The sequence below is a fragment of the Gigantopelta aegis genome, chromosome 1 (assembly GCF_016097555.1).
Source record: "Gigantopelta aegis isolate Gae_Host chromosome 1, Gae_host_genome, whole genome shotgun sequence".
In the NCBI taxonomy this organism is placed as follows: domain Eukaryota; kingdom Metazoa; phylum Mollusca; class Gastropoda; order Neomphalida; family Peltospiridae; genus Gigantopelta; species Gigantopelta aegis.
The window spans coordinates 24,441,477-24,459,073 of record NC_054699.1 but is presented as its reverse complement, the minus strand read 5'-3'; the positions used below and the strand labels follow the sequence as shown (position 1 = coordinate 24,459,073).

Genomic DNA, 17,597 nt, shown 5'->3' with positions numbered 1-17,597 from the left:
AATTATTTGAAGACAAAATCCAGTTTGGGCTTCTTACAAATATTGAGATGACCAGAAACACATTGAATATACAGACACTGATATTCTAAACAAGAAAATATATTGAATATGTAAGTTTAATCGTAGAAATATTTTATTAGTCGCAAACATCTTACAATGCAGCAAACTCAGGAATGTTCCTTTAAAGTCTGAATCGTTGGAGCACATTTCTGGCACAGTCACGCTGGAAGCCAAAGAGCGAATGGTGTGTTTGGAAGTCTTGTGGTTAAACCAACCTCAGGTAAGTCTGAGTACTGTGTGAGGGGCGGCACCGGCGGCATCATGTAGCTGATGTGGTTCATCTGAGGAGTGGACAGCTGCATCTCGTCGCTCACGCTGCTGATGGGGTACAGCTCGGGTTCGTGGTAGTAGACGTTGTTCACCTTGTAGAAGTCCATCGTGATGTAGAACTTCTTGTCGGGTTTCTCTTTCATTCGCGGGTCATCGGCGATCATGGTGTCGTGGTCTGCCATCTGGATCATTGTCGAATTGGCTTTCTGGTTTAGGGGATTGAAAATCTGGAAGAAAAAGAGAGAAGAAATGAAAGGAATGTTTGTTTAACGACACGACTAGAGCACATAGATTTATTAATTTATTAACATTTGGTAATTTTGACATATGCCATTTGTAGCAAGGGATCTTTTGTGTGCACCATCCCACGGCCTTTAATATACCAGTTGTGGGGAACTGCCTTGACTAGAAATAGACCAATGGGCCAACCGATGGAGATCGATCCCAGATCAACCGCGCATCAAGCGGACGCTTTACTACTGGGTTACGTCCCATCCCTATCCTTCCCATCTAGATATTATGTCAGATAAGTTACTTTGTTTGATTACAAGTAAGCTAAATGCACACACGTGTCCCCTTAGAGAATCTAAATTTCTAAATTTGTCAAGAATAAATAGTATTTAAAGAGGGCATGTTTAATGTACGGTGGTTAACAATAACATCTACCTCGGACTTAAAGGCGCTGTCTCAGAGTGACATAATAACCAAGATATGATGTTTATTTTATTTTATTTTTTATTTTTTATTTATCATGATTATTCCTTCTCTATATAAGCACACGGTAAACTTACCGACCCAGCTCTGTTTGCACTTTCATAATCCACTGTTCCTGGTGGATCAGTCTCGTCTGCTCCTTCGTATCTCAAAATGGCCGCCTGGTTCGTCTTCTTCCCCGTGCAGTCATTCAGACCGCGAGCCCGTAACCAATAGTTCCCGACTGTCTGGTTAGCCTCGAGCACAAAGTCGAATCTTTCTCCGGCGAATATTATGAACGAGTCGACAACCTTTGCCAGGAATGGAACTCCGTCTGATGCTATCATCGTCAGCTGGTGATTGTCTATAGAAATCTGGATGGGACATTCCATGATACCCGGATTGATGAACCGAAACCGATAGTTCTGGCCCTTGGTCACTCTGAAGACGGCTTTTGGCGTGTAAGCTGTTTTATTTGTTTTTGGGTCCATGAACTTGTGATACGTCCCTCGACCTCAAAAGATAAACAAGAAAAACATACTATATAAAATCAAGTAACGGAGTGTATGTGTCTTGTATTAAGCATTTCGGCTCGCCATATTTATTTAAATAATAAAATGTATTTGTTTACCTTTCTTCGTTTTTGCGTTATATTTCGTTTTGACCTTGTTTATTTCTTTATGTTCGAGGGACATTTAAACCGGACTCGGTGGAGCAGTGGTTAAGCCGTCAGTCTAGAGGCTGGTAGGTACAGGGTTCGCAGCCGGTACCGGCTCCAACCCAGAGCGAGTTCTTAAGGGTTCAGTGGGTAGGTGTAAGGCCACTACACCCTCTTCTCTCTCTCTCTCTCTCTCTCTCTCTCTCTCTCTCTCTCTCTCTCTCTCTCTCTCTCTCTCTCTCTCTAACCAACTAACAACTAACCCACTGTCTTGGACAGACAACCCAGATAGCTGAGGTGTGTGCCCAGGACAGCGTGCTTGAACCTTAATTGGATATAAGCACGAAAATAAGCTGAAATGAATAAAATAAACACCCGTAGACCAAGCATGTTCTGCATGGTTTAGCCATTTTGTAGTTATGTAGAGTATTTTCTTGAAAATGAGTAAAATGTGGTTAATTTAGCCAAATTAGCCATATGCCAAATGTTATTCGTAAATAAATTCGTATTATATGTATACATGTATTATATTTTCATTGTGTTCATAAAATCGTATTATATGTATACATGTATTATATTTTCGTTGTGTTCATAAATTCGTATTATATGTATACACGTATTATATTTTCGTTGTGTTCATAAATTCGTATTATATGTATACACGTATTATATTTTCGTTGTGTTCATAAATTCGTATTACATGTATACACGTATTATATTTTCGTTGTGTTCATAAATTCGTATTATATGTATACATGTATTATAATTTCGTTGTGCACTAGGACCACGAATTACACTAAAGTTAGACCACGAAGATGATTTCGCAGTAATGCGTGTTATCTTTTTTTTCGGTTGTGGACGATACTGAATTAAAGGCATTGATCATATGTATAATTATTTGAAAGGTACAGCTCTCATACAGATAAAAAAAAAAACCCCCAACTGCCCCCCAAAACCCCCACAAAAAACCCCAAAAAAAAAACAACAAAAAAAAAAAAAAAAAAACACGACAAGTATCTAAGTGCGAAATATTATGAGAAGTAGATTTTCAGCGAAGGGAGGACAAAGATTGCATTTAGTTTTTTATCTTCTGTTTTGTTTCACCAAGACAAAACCACCAATTCTGCCATGTTGATCGTAAGGATGGTTGTTGTGGCTACAAGGTTGGCAAGACCTAACATTTCAGCGACTCTTTTCAGGTAACGTCAGGCACACCCCATCTATTCATTAGTCAAACTGATATGCAAGGTAAACTTGCTTTCATCGTTTTAATTACCCCCCCCCCCCCCCAAAAAAAAAAAAAAAAAAAAAAAAGCCCACACAAAAAACCAAACAAAAAACCCAAACAAAAAACACAAAACAAAACAAAACAAAACAAACCCAAATCCAACACTAGTTACGAATTGCACGAACGATAGGCCACCACGATCGAAAATGCTTTCACCGTATGCTTTTATGCATCTAATCCTTTTTTCCCCGGTTCTATTGCATTAAAGGCGTTTATCATATATAATTATGTGAGAAATGCAGGTCTCATACAAATCCAAAACACCATGACCAGGACCTAAGCACGTAGTGCCTAAGTGCTAAGATGACAATATTAAATTACATTTAGTTTTTATCACATTTTTACGCAGTAAGAAACAAAATATGCGCTGTTGATCGTTGGAATGTTCGTTGTGGCTACACAGTGGGTATGACGTAACAATTGATATGCAAGATAAACTGGCTTTCATCCTTTTGATGCCCCCCCCCCCCCCCCCCCGCGTCCCGAAATTGTTTTAAAATAAATAAAAACCCCAAAATAAAAGACGTTAGGTCACGACGATTGAAACTGATTTCACTGTAATATACATTATCGTTTTTTTTTAAGGTTGTAAATGCTATTGAATTAAAGACGGTGGTCGTAATATATAGTCATATGTAAAAGGCAGGTGTCCTACAAATCCAAAACGCCATGACCAGTATCCAAGTGCGAAGTACCTAAGTGTTAAGATGAAAATAGTAAATTGCATTGGGTTTTTATCGCATTTTACGGAATAAGAAAAACCCCACCAAAAAACCACGCTGTTGATCGCTAGGATGTTTATTAGTGGCTACAACGTGGGAAAGACCCAAGATTTCAGCGTCTCTTTTAAGGTAACGTCAAGCAGACTCCACGCTATTCATTAAGCAAATTGATATGCATGATAAACTTGCTTTCATCGTTTTGATTAATCCGCCCCCCCCCCCCCCCCCCCGAACACAATAACAACAACAACAAAGAAAAATCTCAAACAAAACAAAACAAAAACAAAAAACACCGCCCTCCCCCCCAAAAAACACACACAAAAAACCCACACAAAAAACCCAAACAAACCAAACACCAACACTAGTCACGAATTGCACGAACGTTAGTCCACCACGACCAAAAATTATTTCACCGTAATGCGTCTAATTAAAAAACCAAAACATTATTTATTTATTTTTAAATTTTTTATTATTATTTATTTATTTATTATTGATCGTAAGTATGTTCGCAGGGGCTATAAAGGGGACATGACATAACATTTCAACGTCTCTTTTCAGTGAATGTCAGGCAGACCCCAAACTATTCATAGACAAATTAATATGAAAGATAAACTTGCTTTTGATAAAAAAAAAACCCCAACAAATCCCCAAAACAACAGCAGTCCCTAAACAAACAAACAGGAAAATGATAAACCACCCTGACTCCTCCAACTAACGAGGTTCCACTGTATATATATGTATATATGTATATACATATATGTATATATGTATATACATATATGTATATATATATATGTATATATACATATATATATATATATGTATATATACATATATATAGTCACCGTATCCAATTCCACATAACGCATGAAAAAAACGAGTACAGTGTGACGTCACGCACGTGCTGAAATTGACGACCAAAATCGATCTGGAATGCAAAACGGGTGGATCATGAAAGATGCGAATTGCACGCGAAACACTACCAGGCCTGGGTATAAAAGAAACGCCAGACAGCAATGTTCAACTCATTTTACGAGTAGCGATACAACGATGCCACGACTTAACGCTGATTCCAGACATAGAGCTTTGGGGAATTTGGAGGCCGGAATGGATGCCAGGCAGGTTGCACGTGCTTTCGGTGTCCATGTCTCGACAATCTACCGTCTCATAGACCGATTTCTACAGAACAACAACGTCGTCGACCGTCCACGTAGCGGCCTTCCCAGAGTGACGTCACAGCGCCAGGACCGTTACATCGTCCGAACTCACATGCGTGATCGGTTCGTACCAGCCACCACAACAGCCCGGCAGACAGTGGGAACCCACAACCGCCTTGTTTCCTACACCACGGTACGACGTCGTCTGATCGCCATCCATCTGAACTGTCGTCGACCGTACATTGGACAACGTCTCACACAGCGACACCGCCTTGCACGACACAACTGGGCTGTTCTGCATCGACAGTGGCGGAACCGACAGTGGCAGAACATCGTCTTCTCCGACAAAAGCCGCTACTGCTTAGATAGGGCCGACGGTCGTATGAGGGTGTGGAGGCGTCGAGGTGAGCGCTTCACAGATGCGTGTGTTATGGAGAGGGACCGTTGGGGAGGGCCTTCCGTCATGCTGTGGGGTGCCATATCCTGGGGACGTCGTGTACAACCTGTCATCTTCGACAACAACGGCCGAGGACGCGGCAGGGGCGTCACAGCACAGCGCTACATCGACGAAGTGCTCACGCCTGTGGTGGTGCCTTTTTTCGCGGGTCACCGTCAGATGGTTTACCAACACGACAACGCCAGGCCACACACGGCACGGGCCACCCAGGCATTCCTGGCACAGCACAACATCATCACAATGGACTGGCCAGCTTTAAGCCCGGATCTGAACCCCATCGAGCACTTGTGGGACGAGGTTCAGCGCATGATGAACCAACGCCCTGCTCCCGTGGTGACACAGCAGCAGCTCCGCCAGGCCGTCGTGGACACCTACAACAACGTGCCCAGGGCCTTCATCAGGAACCTCTTCCTCTCCATGGGTAGGAGGTGTGCGGCGGTCATGGCCAGCAATGGCGGACACACCCGCTATTAGTGGACATGTTTGAGTGGCATGTGACGCCACTGAAGAAGCGCCATGGCCTTGACATTTCAAATGACAATGCGACCTCGATTTTTAACATGTCAATAACATGAAATCTCATCTTTACGAATTGTTTAAGTTTTTCATAGAAACGATTATTTTAAGAACTTTGGGACGTATTTCAATGAGTGCACTCAAAACCTCCAATCTACGTATTAGCGTTTCTTTTGGAGTTAAGTATATATATGTATATATACATGTATATATATATGTATATATACATATATATATATATATGTATATATACATATATATCGAGGGGTTAGTGTCAGAACCCATTATATGGTGAATTATACAAAAATTAGTTAATCACCTTGTCAGCATCATGGGGAGGTGTACTATCATTTCACAATGTCTCATTCAAACCAATCATTTATTTATGCTTTTATAGAACAGAACCCAAACCAATTATCTTTTATGTCCATTTCCACAAAAGGCAAAAACCATGTTTTTAGCACTACCTTATTCTGTCTCTCTAGAATTTTGTAGTATCACCCATAGCTGACAGACATAACGCGTTAGCTTACAACACTGGATTGTGGTGGGCTGTAAACTGTCTGACAAGATTGAATCCTAGGTGCCATACCGCATGACAGGCTAATGGCATATGCTAGCTCTAAGTGTTTACATCCAGCGAAGGTGTTTTATGTAAACTATCTCTGGCTGGGTGTTTTGACTTACAAAGAAATAACAACTCTGGCTGAGGTAGCTAGAATTGACTGTTTACGCATCACGATGACCGGTCCGTTTGTGATAATCTGAGATGGACTGCAGACAATTGGGGGGAGGGGTGGGGGGGGGGGGGGGGTGGGGTGGGGCTGGAAGTGTTTAGTTCTTAGACATCTGGAATGTGGTAAAATATGTGTGTTGTTAACTAATTGCTGAATAAATGTCGGTTATGTAAATAGTTTAATAAGAAGTGATTGCAGAGTTCGTTTAGTTCTACAGAAGAAACACGCAGTTAAGAAAATATTAACTGAACAGAGACAGAGAACCTAGTTAAACAGGAAAGTTGTTTTCCCTTATTTTAGTCTGAATAGTTACTATATGTATTAGAGGAAAAACAAATATAATTAAATTAATTTGCCGGGGGCAGGACGTAGCCCAGTAGTAAAGTGCTGGCCTGGTGTACGGTCAGTCTAGGATCGATCCCTGTTAGTGAAATCATTGGGCTATTTCTCGTTCCAGCCAGTGCTTCACAAATGGTGTTACAGACCATGATATGTAGGCCTACTATCCTGTCTTTGGGATGATGCATATATTAAAGATCCCTTGTTGCTAATAAAAAAATAGTTTCCCATAGTTTCCTCTCTAAAATATATTTGTGGTCATTAACCACATGTCTGACACCACATACCTGTAGTTGTGTTGAGTGTGTCATTAAATATAAAATTCCTTTCTTTCTTTCTTTCTTTTTTTAAACATTGCTCCCATATGCAACAACCTTAGTTAAAAATTATGATCTAGACAATTTGAATATTATATAAAAAATAAATTTAAGTTGCAATTTAAAATGAAAATGTTTGGGAATTGTTTATTGTAATAAGGATGCCGGCCCAAAGATGATAAATGTTTTATGACCATACGCAATAAAATATTTTAATTTACTTAGCATAGAGGGAAATTAGTTTATATTATTTCAAAGGCATCATCAGAGGATTGTAACTTTTCTAGTCATTGTATAGTTTATTGACATTGTATAATATTTGACATATAGTTGAACATGAATTAGTAGTTCATGGTAGTTCATATTATAACTAACAATAGCCATCTTGTCACCGTATCCAATTCCACATAACGCATGAAAAAAAACGAGTACAGTGTGACGTCACGCACGTGCTGAAATTGACGACCAAAATCGATCTGGAATGCAAAACGGGTGGATCATGAAAGATGCGAATTGCACGCGAAACACTACCAGGCCTGGGTATAAAGAAACGCCAGACAGCAATGTTCAACTCATTTTACGAGTAGCGATACAACGATGCCACGACTTAACGCTGATTCCAGACATAGAGCTTTGGGGAATTTGGAGGCCGGAATGGATGCCAGGCAGGTTGCACGTGCTTTCGGTGTCCATGTCTCGACAATCTACCGTCTCATAGACCGATTTCTACAGAACAACAACGTCGTCGACCGTCCACGTAGCGGCCTTCCCAGAGTGACGTCACAGCGCCAGGACCGTTACATCGTCCGAACTCACATGCGTGATCGGTTCGTACCAGCCACCACAACAGCCCGGCAGACAGTGGGAACCCACAACCGCCTTGTTTCCTACACCACGGTACGACGTCGTCTGATCGCCATCCATCTGAACTGTCGTCGACCGTACATTGGACAACGTCTCACACAGCGACACCGCCTTGCACGACACAACTGGGCTGTTCTGCATCGACAGTGGCGGAACCGACAGTGGCAGAACATCGTCTTCTCCGACAAAAGCCGCTACTGCTTAGATAGGGCCGACGGTCGTATGAGGGTGTGGAGGCGTCGAGGTGAGCGCTTCACAGATGCGTGTGTTATGGAGAGGGACCGTTGGGGAGGGCCTTCCGTCATGCTGTGGGGTGCCATATCCTGGGGACGTCGTGTACAACCTGTCATCTTCGACAACAACGGCCGAGGACGCGGCAGGGGCGTCACAGCACAGCGCTACATCGACGAAGTGCTCACGCCTGTGGTGGTGCCTTTTTTCGCGGGTCACCGTCAGATGGTTTACCAACACGACAACGCCAGGCCACACACGGCACGGGCCACCCAGGCATTCCTGGCACAGCACAACATCATCACAATGGACTGGCCAGCTTTAAGCCCGGATCTGAACCCCATCGAGCACTTGTGGGACGAGGTTCAGCGCATGATGAACCAACGCCCTGCTCCCGTGGTGACACAGCAGCAGCTCCGCCAGGCCGTCGTGGACACCTACAACAACGTGCCCAGGGCCTTCATCAGGAACCTCTTCCTCTCCATGGGTAGGAGGTGTGCGGCGGTCATGGCCAGCAATGGCGGACACACCCGCTATTAGTGGACATGTTTGAGTGGCATGTGACGCCACTGAAGAAGCGCCATGGCCTTGACATTTCAAATGACAATGCGACCTCGATTTTTAACATGTCAATAACATGAAATCTCATCTTTACGAATTGTTTAAGTTTTTCATAGAAACGATTATTTTAAGAACTTTGGGACGTATTTCAATGAGTGCACTCAAAACCTCCAATCTACGTATTAGCGTTTCTTTTGGAGTTAAGTATATATATGTATATATACATGTATATATATATGTATATATACATATATATATATATGTATATATACATATATATCGAGGGGTTAGTGTCAGAACCCATTATATGGTGAATTATACAAAAATTAGTTAATCACCTTGTCAGCATCATGGGGAGGTGTACTATCATTTCACAATGTCTCATTCAAACCAATCATTTATTTATGCTTTTATAGAACAGAACCCAAACCAATTATCTTTTATGTCCATTTCCACAAAAGGCAAAAACCATGTTTTTAGCACTACCTTATTCTGTCTCTCTAGAATTTTGTAGTATCACCCATAGCTGACAGACATAACGCGTTAGCTTACAACACTGGATTGTGGTGGGCTGTAAACTGTCTGAGAAGATTGAATCCTAGGTGCCATACCGCATGACAGGCTAATGGCATATGCTAGCTCTAAGTGTTTACATCCAGCGAAGGTGTTTTATGTAAACTATCTCTGGCTGGGTGTTTTGACTTACAAAGAAATAACAACTCTGGCTGAGGTAGCTAGAATTGACTGTTTACGCATCACGATGACCGGTCCGTTTGTGATAATCTGAGATGGACTGCAGACAATTGGGGGGAGGGGTGGGGGGGGGGGGGGGGGGGGGGGGGGGGGGGGCTGGAAGTGTTTAGTTCTTAGACATCTGGAATGTGGTAAAATATGTGTGTTGTTAACTAATTGCTGAATAAATGTCGGTTATGTAAATAGTTTAATAAGAAGTGATTGCAGAGTTCGTTTAGTTCTACAGAAGAAACACGCAGTTAAGAAAATATTAACTGAACAGAGACAGAGAACCTAGTTAAACAGGAAAGTTGTTTTCCCTTATTTTAGTCTGAATAGTTACTATATGTATTAGAGGAAAAACAAATATAATTAAATTAATTTGCCGGGGGCAGGACGTAGCCCAGTAGTAAAGTGCTGGCCTGGTGTACGGTCAGTCTAGGATCGATCCCTGTTAGTGAAATCATTGGGCTATTTCTCGTTCCAGCCAGTGCTTCACAAATGGTGTTACAGACCATGATATGTAGGCCTACTATCCTGTCTTTGGGATGATGCATATATTAAAGATCCCTTGTTGCTAATAAAAAAATAGTTTCCCATAGTTTCCTCTCTAAAATATATTTGTGGTCATTAACCACATGTCTGACACCACATACCTGTAGTTGTGTTGAGTGTGTCATTAAATATAAAATTCCTTTCTTTCTTTCTTTCTTTTTTTAAACATTGCTCCCATATGCAACAACCTTAGTTAAAAATTATGATCTAGACAATTTGAATATTATATAAAAAATAAATTTAAGTTGCAATTTAAAATGAAAATGTTTGGGAATTGTTTATTGTAATAAGGATGCCGGCCCAAAGATGATAAATGTTTTATGACCATACGCAATAAAATATTTTAATTTACTTAGCATAGAGGGAAATTAGTTTATATTATTTCAAAGGCATCATCAGAGGATTGTAACTTTTCTAGTCATTGTATAGTTTATTGACATTGTATAATATTTGACATATAGTTGAACATGAATTAGTAGTTCATGGTAGTTCATATTATAACTAATTGGTTAGAAGAAGCGACACCCTTTATATAAATGGCATAAAATAAATATGCATACTAATAATAAATAGTGTTCATTGTAGTAGTTTAAATGTATGCACATTCATATTTTCTGGGCTAAAATATCTAGATATTACTACATTAACTGGAATAATTGTAGCATTTCAGATGTTCCAATGATGAGATATCTCTGGTCATTATAACAAAGTGGTTACTGCTATAGTGTGTTTAAATAAAATGTGTGTGTGTACATGTATATCATTCTACGAGCGCATTAGACAAACATTATACTTAATCACGCACCAGATCAGTGCTGATGACGAAAGTAAAGTAAATTTTGTTTTATTTAACGACGCCGCTAGAGCACATCGATTTTTTATCTTATCATCGGCTATTGGACGTCAAACATATGGTCATTCTGACACTGGTTTTAGAGGAAACCCGCTGTCGCCACATAGGCTACTCTTTTTACGACAGGCAGCAAGGGATCTTTTATTTGCGCTTCCCACAGGCAGGATAGCACAAACCATGGCCTTTGTTGAACCAGTTATGGATCACTGGTCGGTGCAAGTGGTTTACACCTACCCACTGAGCCTTGCGGAGCACTCACTCAGGGTTTGGAGTCGGTATCTGGATTAAAAATCCCATGCCTCGACTGGGATCCGAACACAGTACCTACCAGCCTGTAGACCGATGGCCTGCCACGACGCCACCGAGGCCGGTGCTGATGACGAATGCATTAAACTGTATTTAGATATGTTTTACACCTGGTCTTATTGTACTTAATGGCATTCACTGGTACATTAAAGATTGTGATATGTACTTTCCTTTCAATGGGGGAAATGCATATAAATGATACCTTGTCGCTTTTTTGTTGGAGCAGCCACTATGCCGGTAACAATTTTCCTTTTGCATTCTACAGATCGAAATACCTCACAGAGAGGACATATAATAAGTATGGTTTAAACAACTTCCAGATCAGGTTGCCGGGGTCTGGACTGAAAATTAACGTTGCGGAAAGAAACTGGCTTAAGATGTGATAATAATCCAGCTCAGATTTCAGATATCACTTGCCGGATTCGTTTCGAGTTGTGCTGTGTTATAGCCAGCTTTGTTTTGTAGATCCACATAGTCACGATCATGGGACACACACACCTTCCCACCTGCATTACATTGAATTCTTAGGGGAACAACAATAACAGTTACAATTTGATACACCAAACGCCTAGAGTTTGAGGACTTAAAAAAACATGGAACATGGAATAGGTGATTTTAACATTTCACTAGCCATATATATATATATATATATATATATATATATATATATATATATATATTAGGGTAGCCAGGATTGTTTATTGCGGGTGGAGTGGAGATAGAGGGCACTGCTTTTACACATTTTATGGGGTGACGTGCATTATAAAAGTTGGCATTGTGAAAAAAGAGGTCCTCTTGTGCTCAATCCCTGGCTACCCGGATACGCCAGTGCATATATGTGCAATTTAAAGTATATCAGTCAATAGATTTTGGTTTCAACACAGGTACCTTTAGTAGTATTACTTGCATAGACGGTAGAATTGTGGTAATTATTTGCTAATGTCATTATTTTAGTAAGTTTTTATCACATATAACTTCTAAACATTGTTTTAGTAACATCTGACCCACACGATGAAATTTTTGTGCATTTTTGTAAAACCTATGAAAATGCGCATTCTGCTAGGAATCATTACACGTTGATTGTAATTATATTTGTCATTTTATTCTCTCTAAATTGCTGTTTAAATCATTAATTTGAAGAACATAATTTTCTTTTAGAACATGTCAAAACGTAGACACTTTAGTTACTATAGTTACTGGCCCTGTATTCATTTTGTTTCGTTAAATTACTGTGTATTAAAAATCATTAAACGTATTAACTTATCTTAACGGTTGATTATTAATCCAGTCAGTAGCTCAACACTACAGGTGGTGCAATTTACTGTGATAGCTTACATTTCGTTTTTAATTAGTGTAATAAATATATCTCTTGTAACTGGTATGATAGCTTACATTTCATGTAATAATTAGTATAACAAATATTTCTGTTATAACTGCTTTTATGGCTTTGCGTTTTTTGACAAAAAAAAATTCTAAATTTTTTAAGAGCTTCTAACAACCATGATACAATACCAGGGAGCACAATTTACCATCTCAGTGTAGGATAAGGTTACTGTACACACAGCTGGAAACACCCATGACCCTTTCCAGTGTCTGCCATCCAAAGATAATTTGTTATTGTTTACAATTACTTCCTTCCGCCAGTACATTTTCAAAGTATTAACAACACAGACCCAATTAGGTGTCTCAGAGCTGCTGCGAAATTAAACGTTTACTGTATGCCACGTGGACTCACTGCAAGATAACATTATTCTTGACTTAGATTCACACAATTTGTCACATGCTGGACTGTAAGAAAAACTGTTTATAAAATAGCTTGCTCTGGCATGCTGGTTGGAGCTGTTTGTGTTCAAGTTCCAGAAGCCAGAATAAATTAAATAGTTCTTCATCTAATTACATCATGGTATATTATTATTAGCAGACAAAACTTTGAAGTTTTATACAAAAACAAATAACTGTTAGCATCTAAAAGCAAAATATTTAGCAAAAGTTAACTTTCCGATGTTTAAGTGCATTCCAAAGTTTTCAGTGCAGTTTTCTCAGATTGAAGTGGAAAGGAGATAAGTGGTTCTGGCACTAACCCCTCGATATATATGTATATATATACAATATACAAATATTTCTGTTATAACTGCTTTTACGGCTTTGCGTTTTTTGACCAAAAAAAAATCTAAATTTTTTAAGAGCTTCTAACAACCATGATACAATACCAGGGAGCACAATTTACCATCTCAGTGTAGGATAAGGTTACTGTGCACACAGCTGGAAACACCCATGACCCTTTCCAGTGTCTGCCATCCAAAGATAATTTGTTATTGTTTTCAATTACTTCCTTCCGCCAGTACATTTTCAAAGTATTGACAACACAGACCCAATTAGGTGTCTCAGAGCTGCTGCGAAATTAAACGTTTACTGTATGCCACGTGGACTCACTGCAAGATAACATTATTCTTGACTTAGATTCACACAATTTGTCACATGCTGGACTGTAAGAAAAACTGTTTATAAAATAGCTTGCTCTGGCATGCTGGTTGGAGCTATATATATATATACACATTTCTCGTTCCAGCCAGTACACCACGACTGGTATGTACTACCCTGTCTGTGGGATGGTACATATAAAAGATCCCTTGCTGCTAATAGAAAAGAGTAGCCCATGAAGTGGCGACAGCGGGTTTTCGCTCTCTCTATATCTGTGTGATCCTTACCATATGTCTGACGGCATATAACCGTAAATTATATATATAGTATAAAACCGTCGTTAAATAAAAACATTTCCTTCCAACAGACAAGGCACTAGACACAGATTAATAGACTGAACCATTATTTTGCCAAATGCTCAGTCGACTCTAATCATGTATTACATATTTGTCGTTCAAAATTGACGATCACTATCCTTCAAAAGTTTGTTTTGTTTAACGACACCACGGGAGCACACTGATTAATTAATCATCGGCTACTGGAGCACACTGATTAATTAATCATCGGCTACTAGATGCCAAACATTTGGAAATTCCGACTCGTTGTCATGAGGAGACCCGCTACATTTTTCCTAATGCAGCCAGGTATCTTTTATATGCACTTTCCCACAGATAGGAAAGTACATACCACGGCCTTTGTCCAGTTGTGGTGCACTGGTTGGTACGAGAGAAAAAAATCCAATCAGCTGAATGGTTGCACCGAGGTGGTTCGACCCTGTTACGTAAGCACCTCAAGCGAGCACTCAACCGACTGAGCTAAATGCCCCCCCCCCCCCCCCGTACCTACCAGCCTTTAGTCCGATGGCTTAACCACTGCGCCACCGAGGCCGGTGGAACGTCGCATAAAGAGATATTACTAAAGAGGCGAGTTTTAAACTAAGATGTCCTCTAATCACACATCTGTTTTTGATTAGTTGGTGATGGTGGTGATGGTGGTGATGGTGGTGCTAGTGGTGCTAGTGGTGATGGTGGTGATGGTGGTGATGGTGGTGCTAGTGGTGATGGTGGTGATGGTGGTGCTAGTGGTGCTAGTGGTGATGGTGGTGATGGTGGTGCTGGTGGTGATGGTGGTGATGGTGGTGATAGTGGTGATGGTGGTGATGGTGGTGCTGGTGGTGCTGGTGGTGATGGTGGTGATGGTGGTGATGGTGGTGCTGGTGGTGATGGTGGTGCTGGTGGTGCTAGTGGTGATGGTGGTGATGGTGGTGATGGTGGTGCTAGTGGTGATGGTGGTGATGGTGGTGATGGTGGTGCTAGTGGTGATGGTGGTGATGATGGTGATGGTGGTGCTAGTGGTGCTGGTGGTGCTGGTGGTGATTGGTGATGGTGGTGCTAGTGGTGATGGTGGTGATGGTGGTGCTAGTGGTGATGGTGGTGATGGTGGTGCTGGTGGTGCTGGTGGTGATGGTGGTGCTAGTGGTGATGGTGGTGATGGTGGTGATGGTGGTGATGGTGGTGCTAGTGGTGATGGTGGTGATGGTGGTGGTGGTGGTGGTGGTGGTGGTGATGGTGGTGCTAGTGTTGATGGTGGTGATGGTGGTGCTAGTGGTGATGGTGGTGATGGTGGTGATGGTGGTGCTAGTGGTGATGGTGGTGATGGTGGTGGTGGTGGTGGTGGTGGTGGTGATGGTGGTGCTAGTGTTGATGGTGGTGATGGTGGTGATGGTGGTGCTAGTGGTGATGGTGGTGCTAGTGGTGATGGTGGTGCTAGTGGTGATGGTGGTGATGGTGGTGCTAGTGGTGATGGTGGTGATGGTGGTGCTAGTGGTGATGGTGGTGCTAGTGGTGATGGTGGTGCTGGTGGTGCTAGTGGTGATGGTAGTGCTGGTGGTGCTAGTGGTGATGGTGGTGATGGTGGTGCTAGTGGTGTTGGTGGTGATGGTGGTGATGGTGGTGATGGTGGTGATGGTGGTGCTAGTGGTGATGGTGGTGATGGTGGTGATGTTGGTGATGGTGGTGATGGTGGTGATGGTGGTGCTAGTGGTGGTAGTGGTGCTGGTCGTGATGGTGGTGATGGTGGTGATGGTGGTGCTAGTGGTGATGGTGGTGATGGTGGTGATGGTGGTGCTAGTGGTGGTAGTGGTGCTGGTGGTGCTGGTGGTGATGGTGGTGCTAGTGGTGATGGTGGTGATGGTGGTGATGGTGGTGATGGTGGTGCTAGTGGTGATGGTGGTGCTAGTGGTGATGGTGGTGATGGTGGTGGTGGTGGTGGTGGTGGTGGTGATGGTGGTGCTAGTGTTGATGGTGGTGATGGTGGTGATGGTGGTGCTAGTGGTGATGGTGGTGCTAGTGGTGATGGTGGTGCTAGTGGTGATGGTGGTGCTAGTGGTGATGGTGGTGATGGTGGTGATGGTGGTGCTAGTGGTGATGGTGGTGCTAGTGGTGATGGTGGTGCTAGTGGTGCTGGTGGTGCTGGTGGTGCTAGTGGTGATGGTGGTGCTAGTGGTGATGGTGGTGCTGGTGGTGCTAGTGGTGATGGTGGTGCTGGTGGTGCTAGTGGTGATGGTGGTGCTGGTGGTGCTAGTGGTGATGGTGGTGCTAGTGTTGCTGGTGGTGCTAGTGGTGATAGTGGTGATGGTGGTGATGGTGGTGCTAGTGGTGATGGTGGTGCTAGTGGTGCTAGTGGTGATGGTGGTGATGGTGGTGCTAGTGGTGATGGTGGTGCTAGTGGTGATGGTGGTGCTGGTGGTGCTAGTGGTGATGGTAGTACTAGTGGTGATAGTGGTGATGGTGGTGATGGTGGTGCTAGTGGTGATGGTGGTGCTAGTGGTGATGGTGGTGCTGGTGGTGCTAGTGGTGATGGTGGTGATGGTGGTGCTAGTGGTGATGGTGGTGCTGGTGGTGATGGTGGTGCTAGTGGTGATGGTGGTGATGGTGGTGCTAGTGGTGATGGTGGTGCTAGTGGTGATGGTGGTGCTAGTGGTGATGGTGGTGCTGGTGGTGGTAGTGGTGATGGTAGTGCTGGTGGTGCTAGTGGTGATGGTGGTGATGGTGGTGATGGTGGTGCTAGTGGTGATGGTGGTGCTAGTGGTGCTGGTGGTGCTAGTGGTGATGGTGGTGCTGGTGGTGCTAGTGGTGATGGTGGTGCTGGTGGTCTATTATTAATGCAACTTATTTTGCTGCTTATACCCATCTACGGTTAAAACACGCTGTCCTGGACAACAATTCCTCTTATCGAGCTGTCTGTCCTGGACAGGATGTTAACGCTTTGTGATTAGTGGTTTAGTGAGAGAGAAGTCGGTGAAAGGGCCTTACACTTCCCCAAACGAGTCGTCAGAACTCAATCGGGGTTAGAGACGGTTACAGGATGCGAACGCACGATCTACCATTTTTGAGTCCTAATCACTACACTACCAAGGCCGGTTTGCTAGCTTTTCATTTTGATAGACAGTTAAATTGTATATTGTCTTTGATCTACAAAGCTCATCAGACTATAGAGTGTGTACATAAATAAACTCATATATAGGAAATGTTTTATTTAACGACGCACTCAGCACATTTTATTTACGGTTATATGGCGTCGGATAAACTCAAATATAGAGACAGGGTCTAGCTCAAATTGGTAGAGCTCTCCCCTGGGGAGCTCTGGTCCCAGGAACTCCCTTAGTGGACCTTGTCTTTGATTGTTGTTTTTTCTCGTCTTGCCAAGGCCCCACAACTGGTATAACAAAGACCTTGGTTTGTGTCATCCTGTCTGTGGGAAAGTGCATATAAAAAAAACCTTGCTACTAATGCATCTAAGACTACATGTCAGAATTACTAAATGTTTGACATCTAATAACCGATGATTAACAAATCAAT

The 17,597-nt window shown here is 42.2% G+C and overlaps 1 protein-coding gene across 1 annotated transcript in view; it reads right to left on the bottom strand.

Annotated features, from left to right (window-relative positions):
• Positions 1–203: 203 nt before the first annotated feature.
• Positions 204–17,597, bottom strand: part of LOC121372578 (laccase-5-like) — a 49,179-nt gene continuing 31,785 nt past the window's right edge. Inside the window, exons 5-6 of the mRNA XM_041498981.1 lie at positions 1,122–1,537; positions 204–557 (exon numbers count right to left, since the gene is read on the bottom strand). Of these exons, the coding sequence (XP_041354915.1) occupies positions 219–557; positions 1,122–1,537 (755 nt within the window). The 3' untranslated portion in view covers positions 204–218. The remainder of the gene's footprint in view (positions 558–1,121; positions 1,538–17,597) is intronic.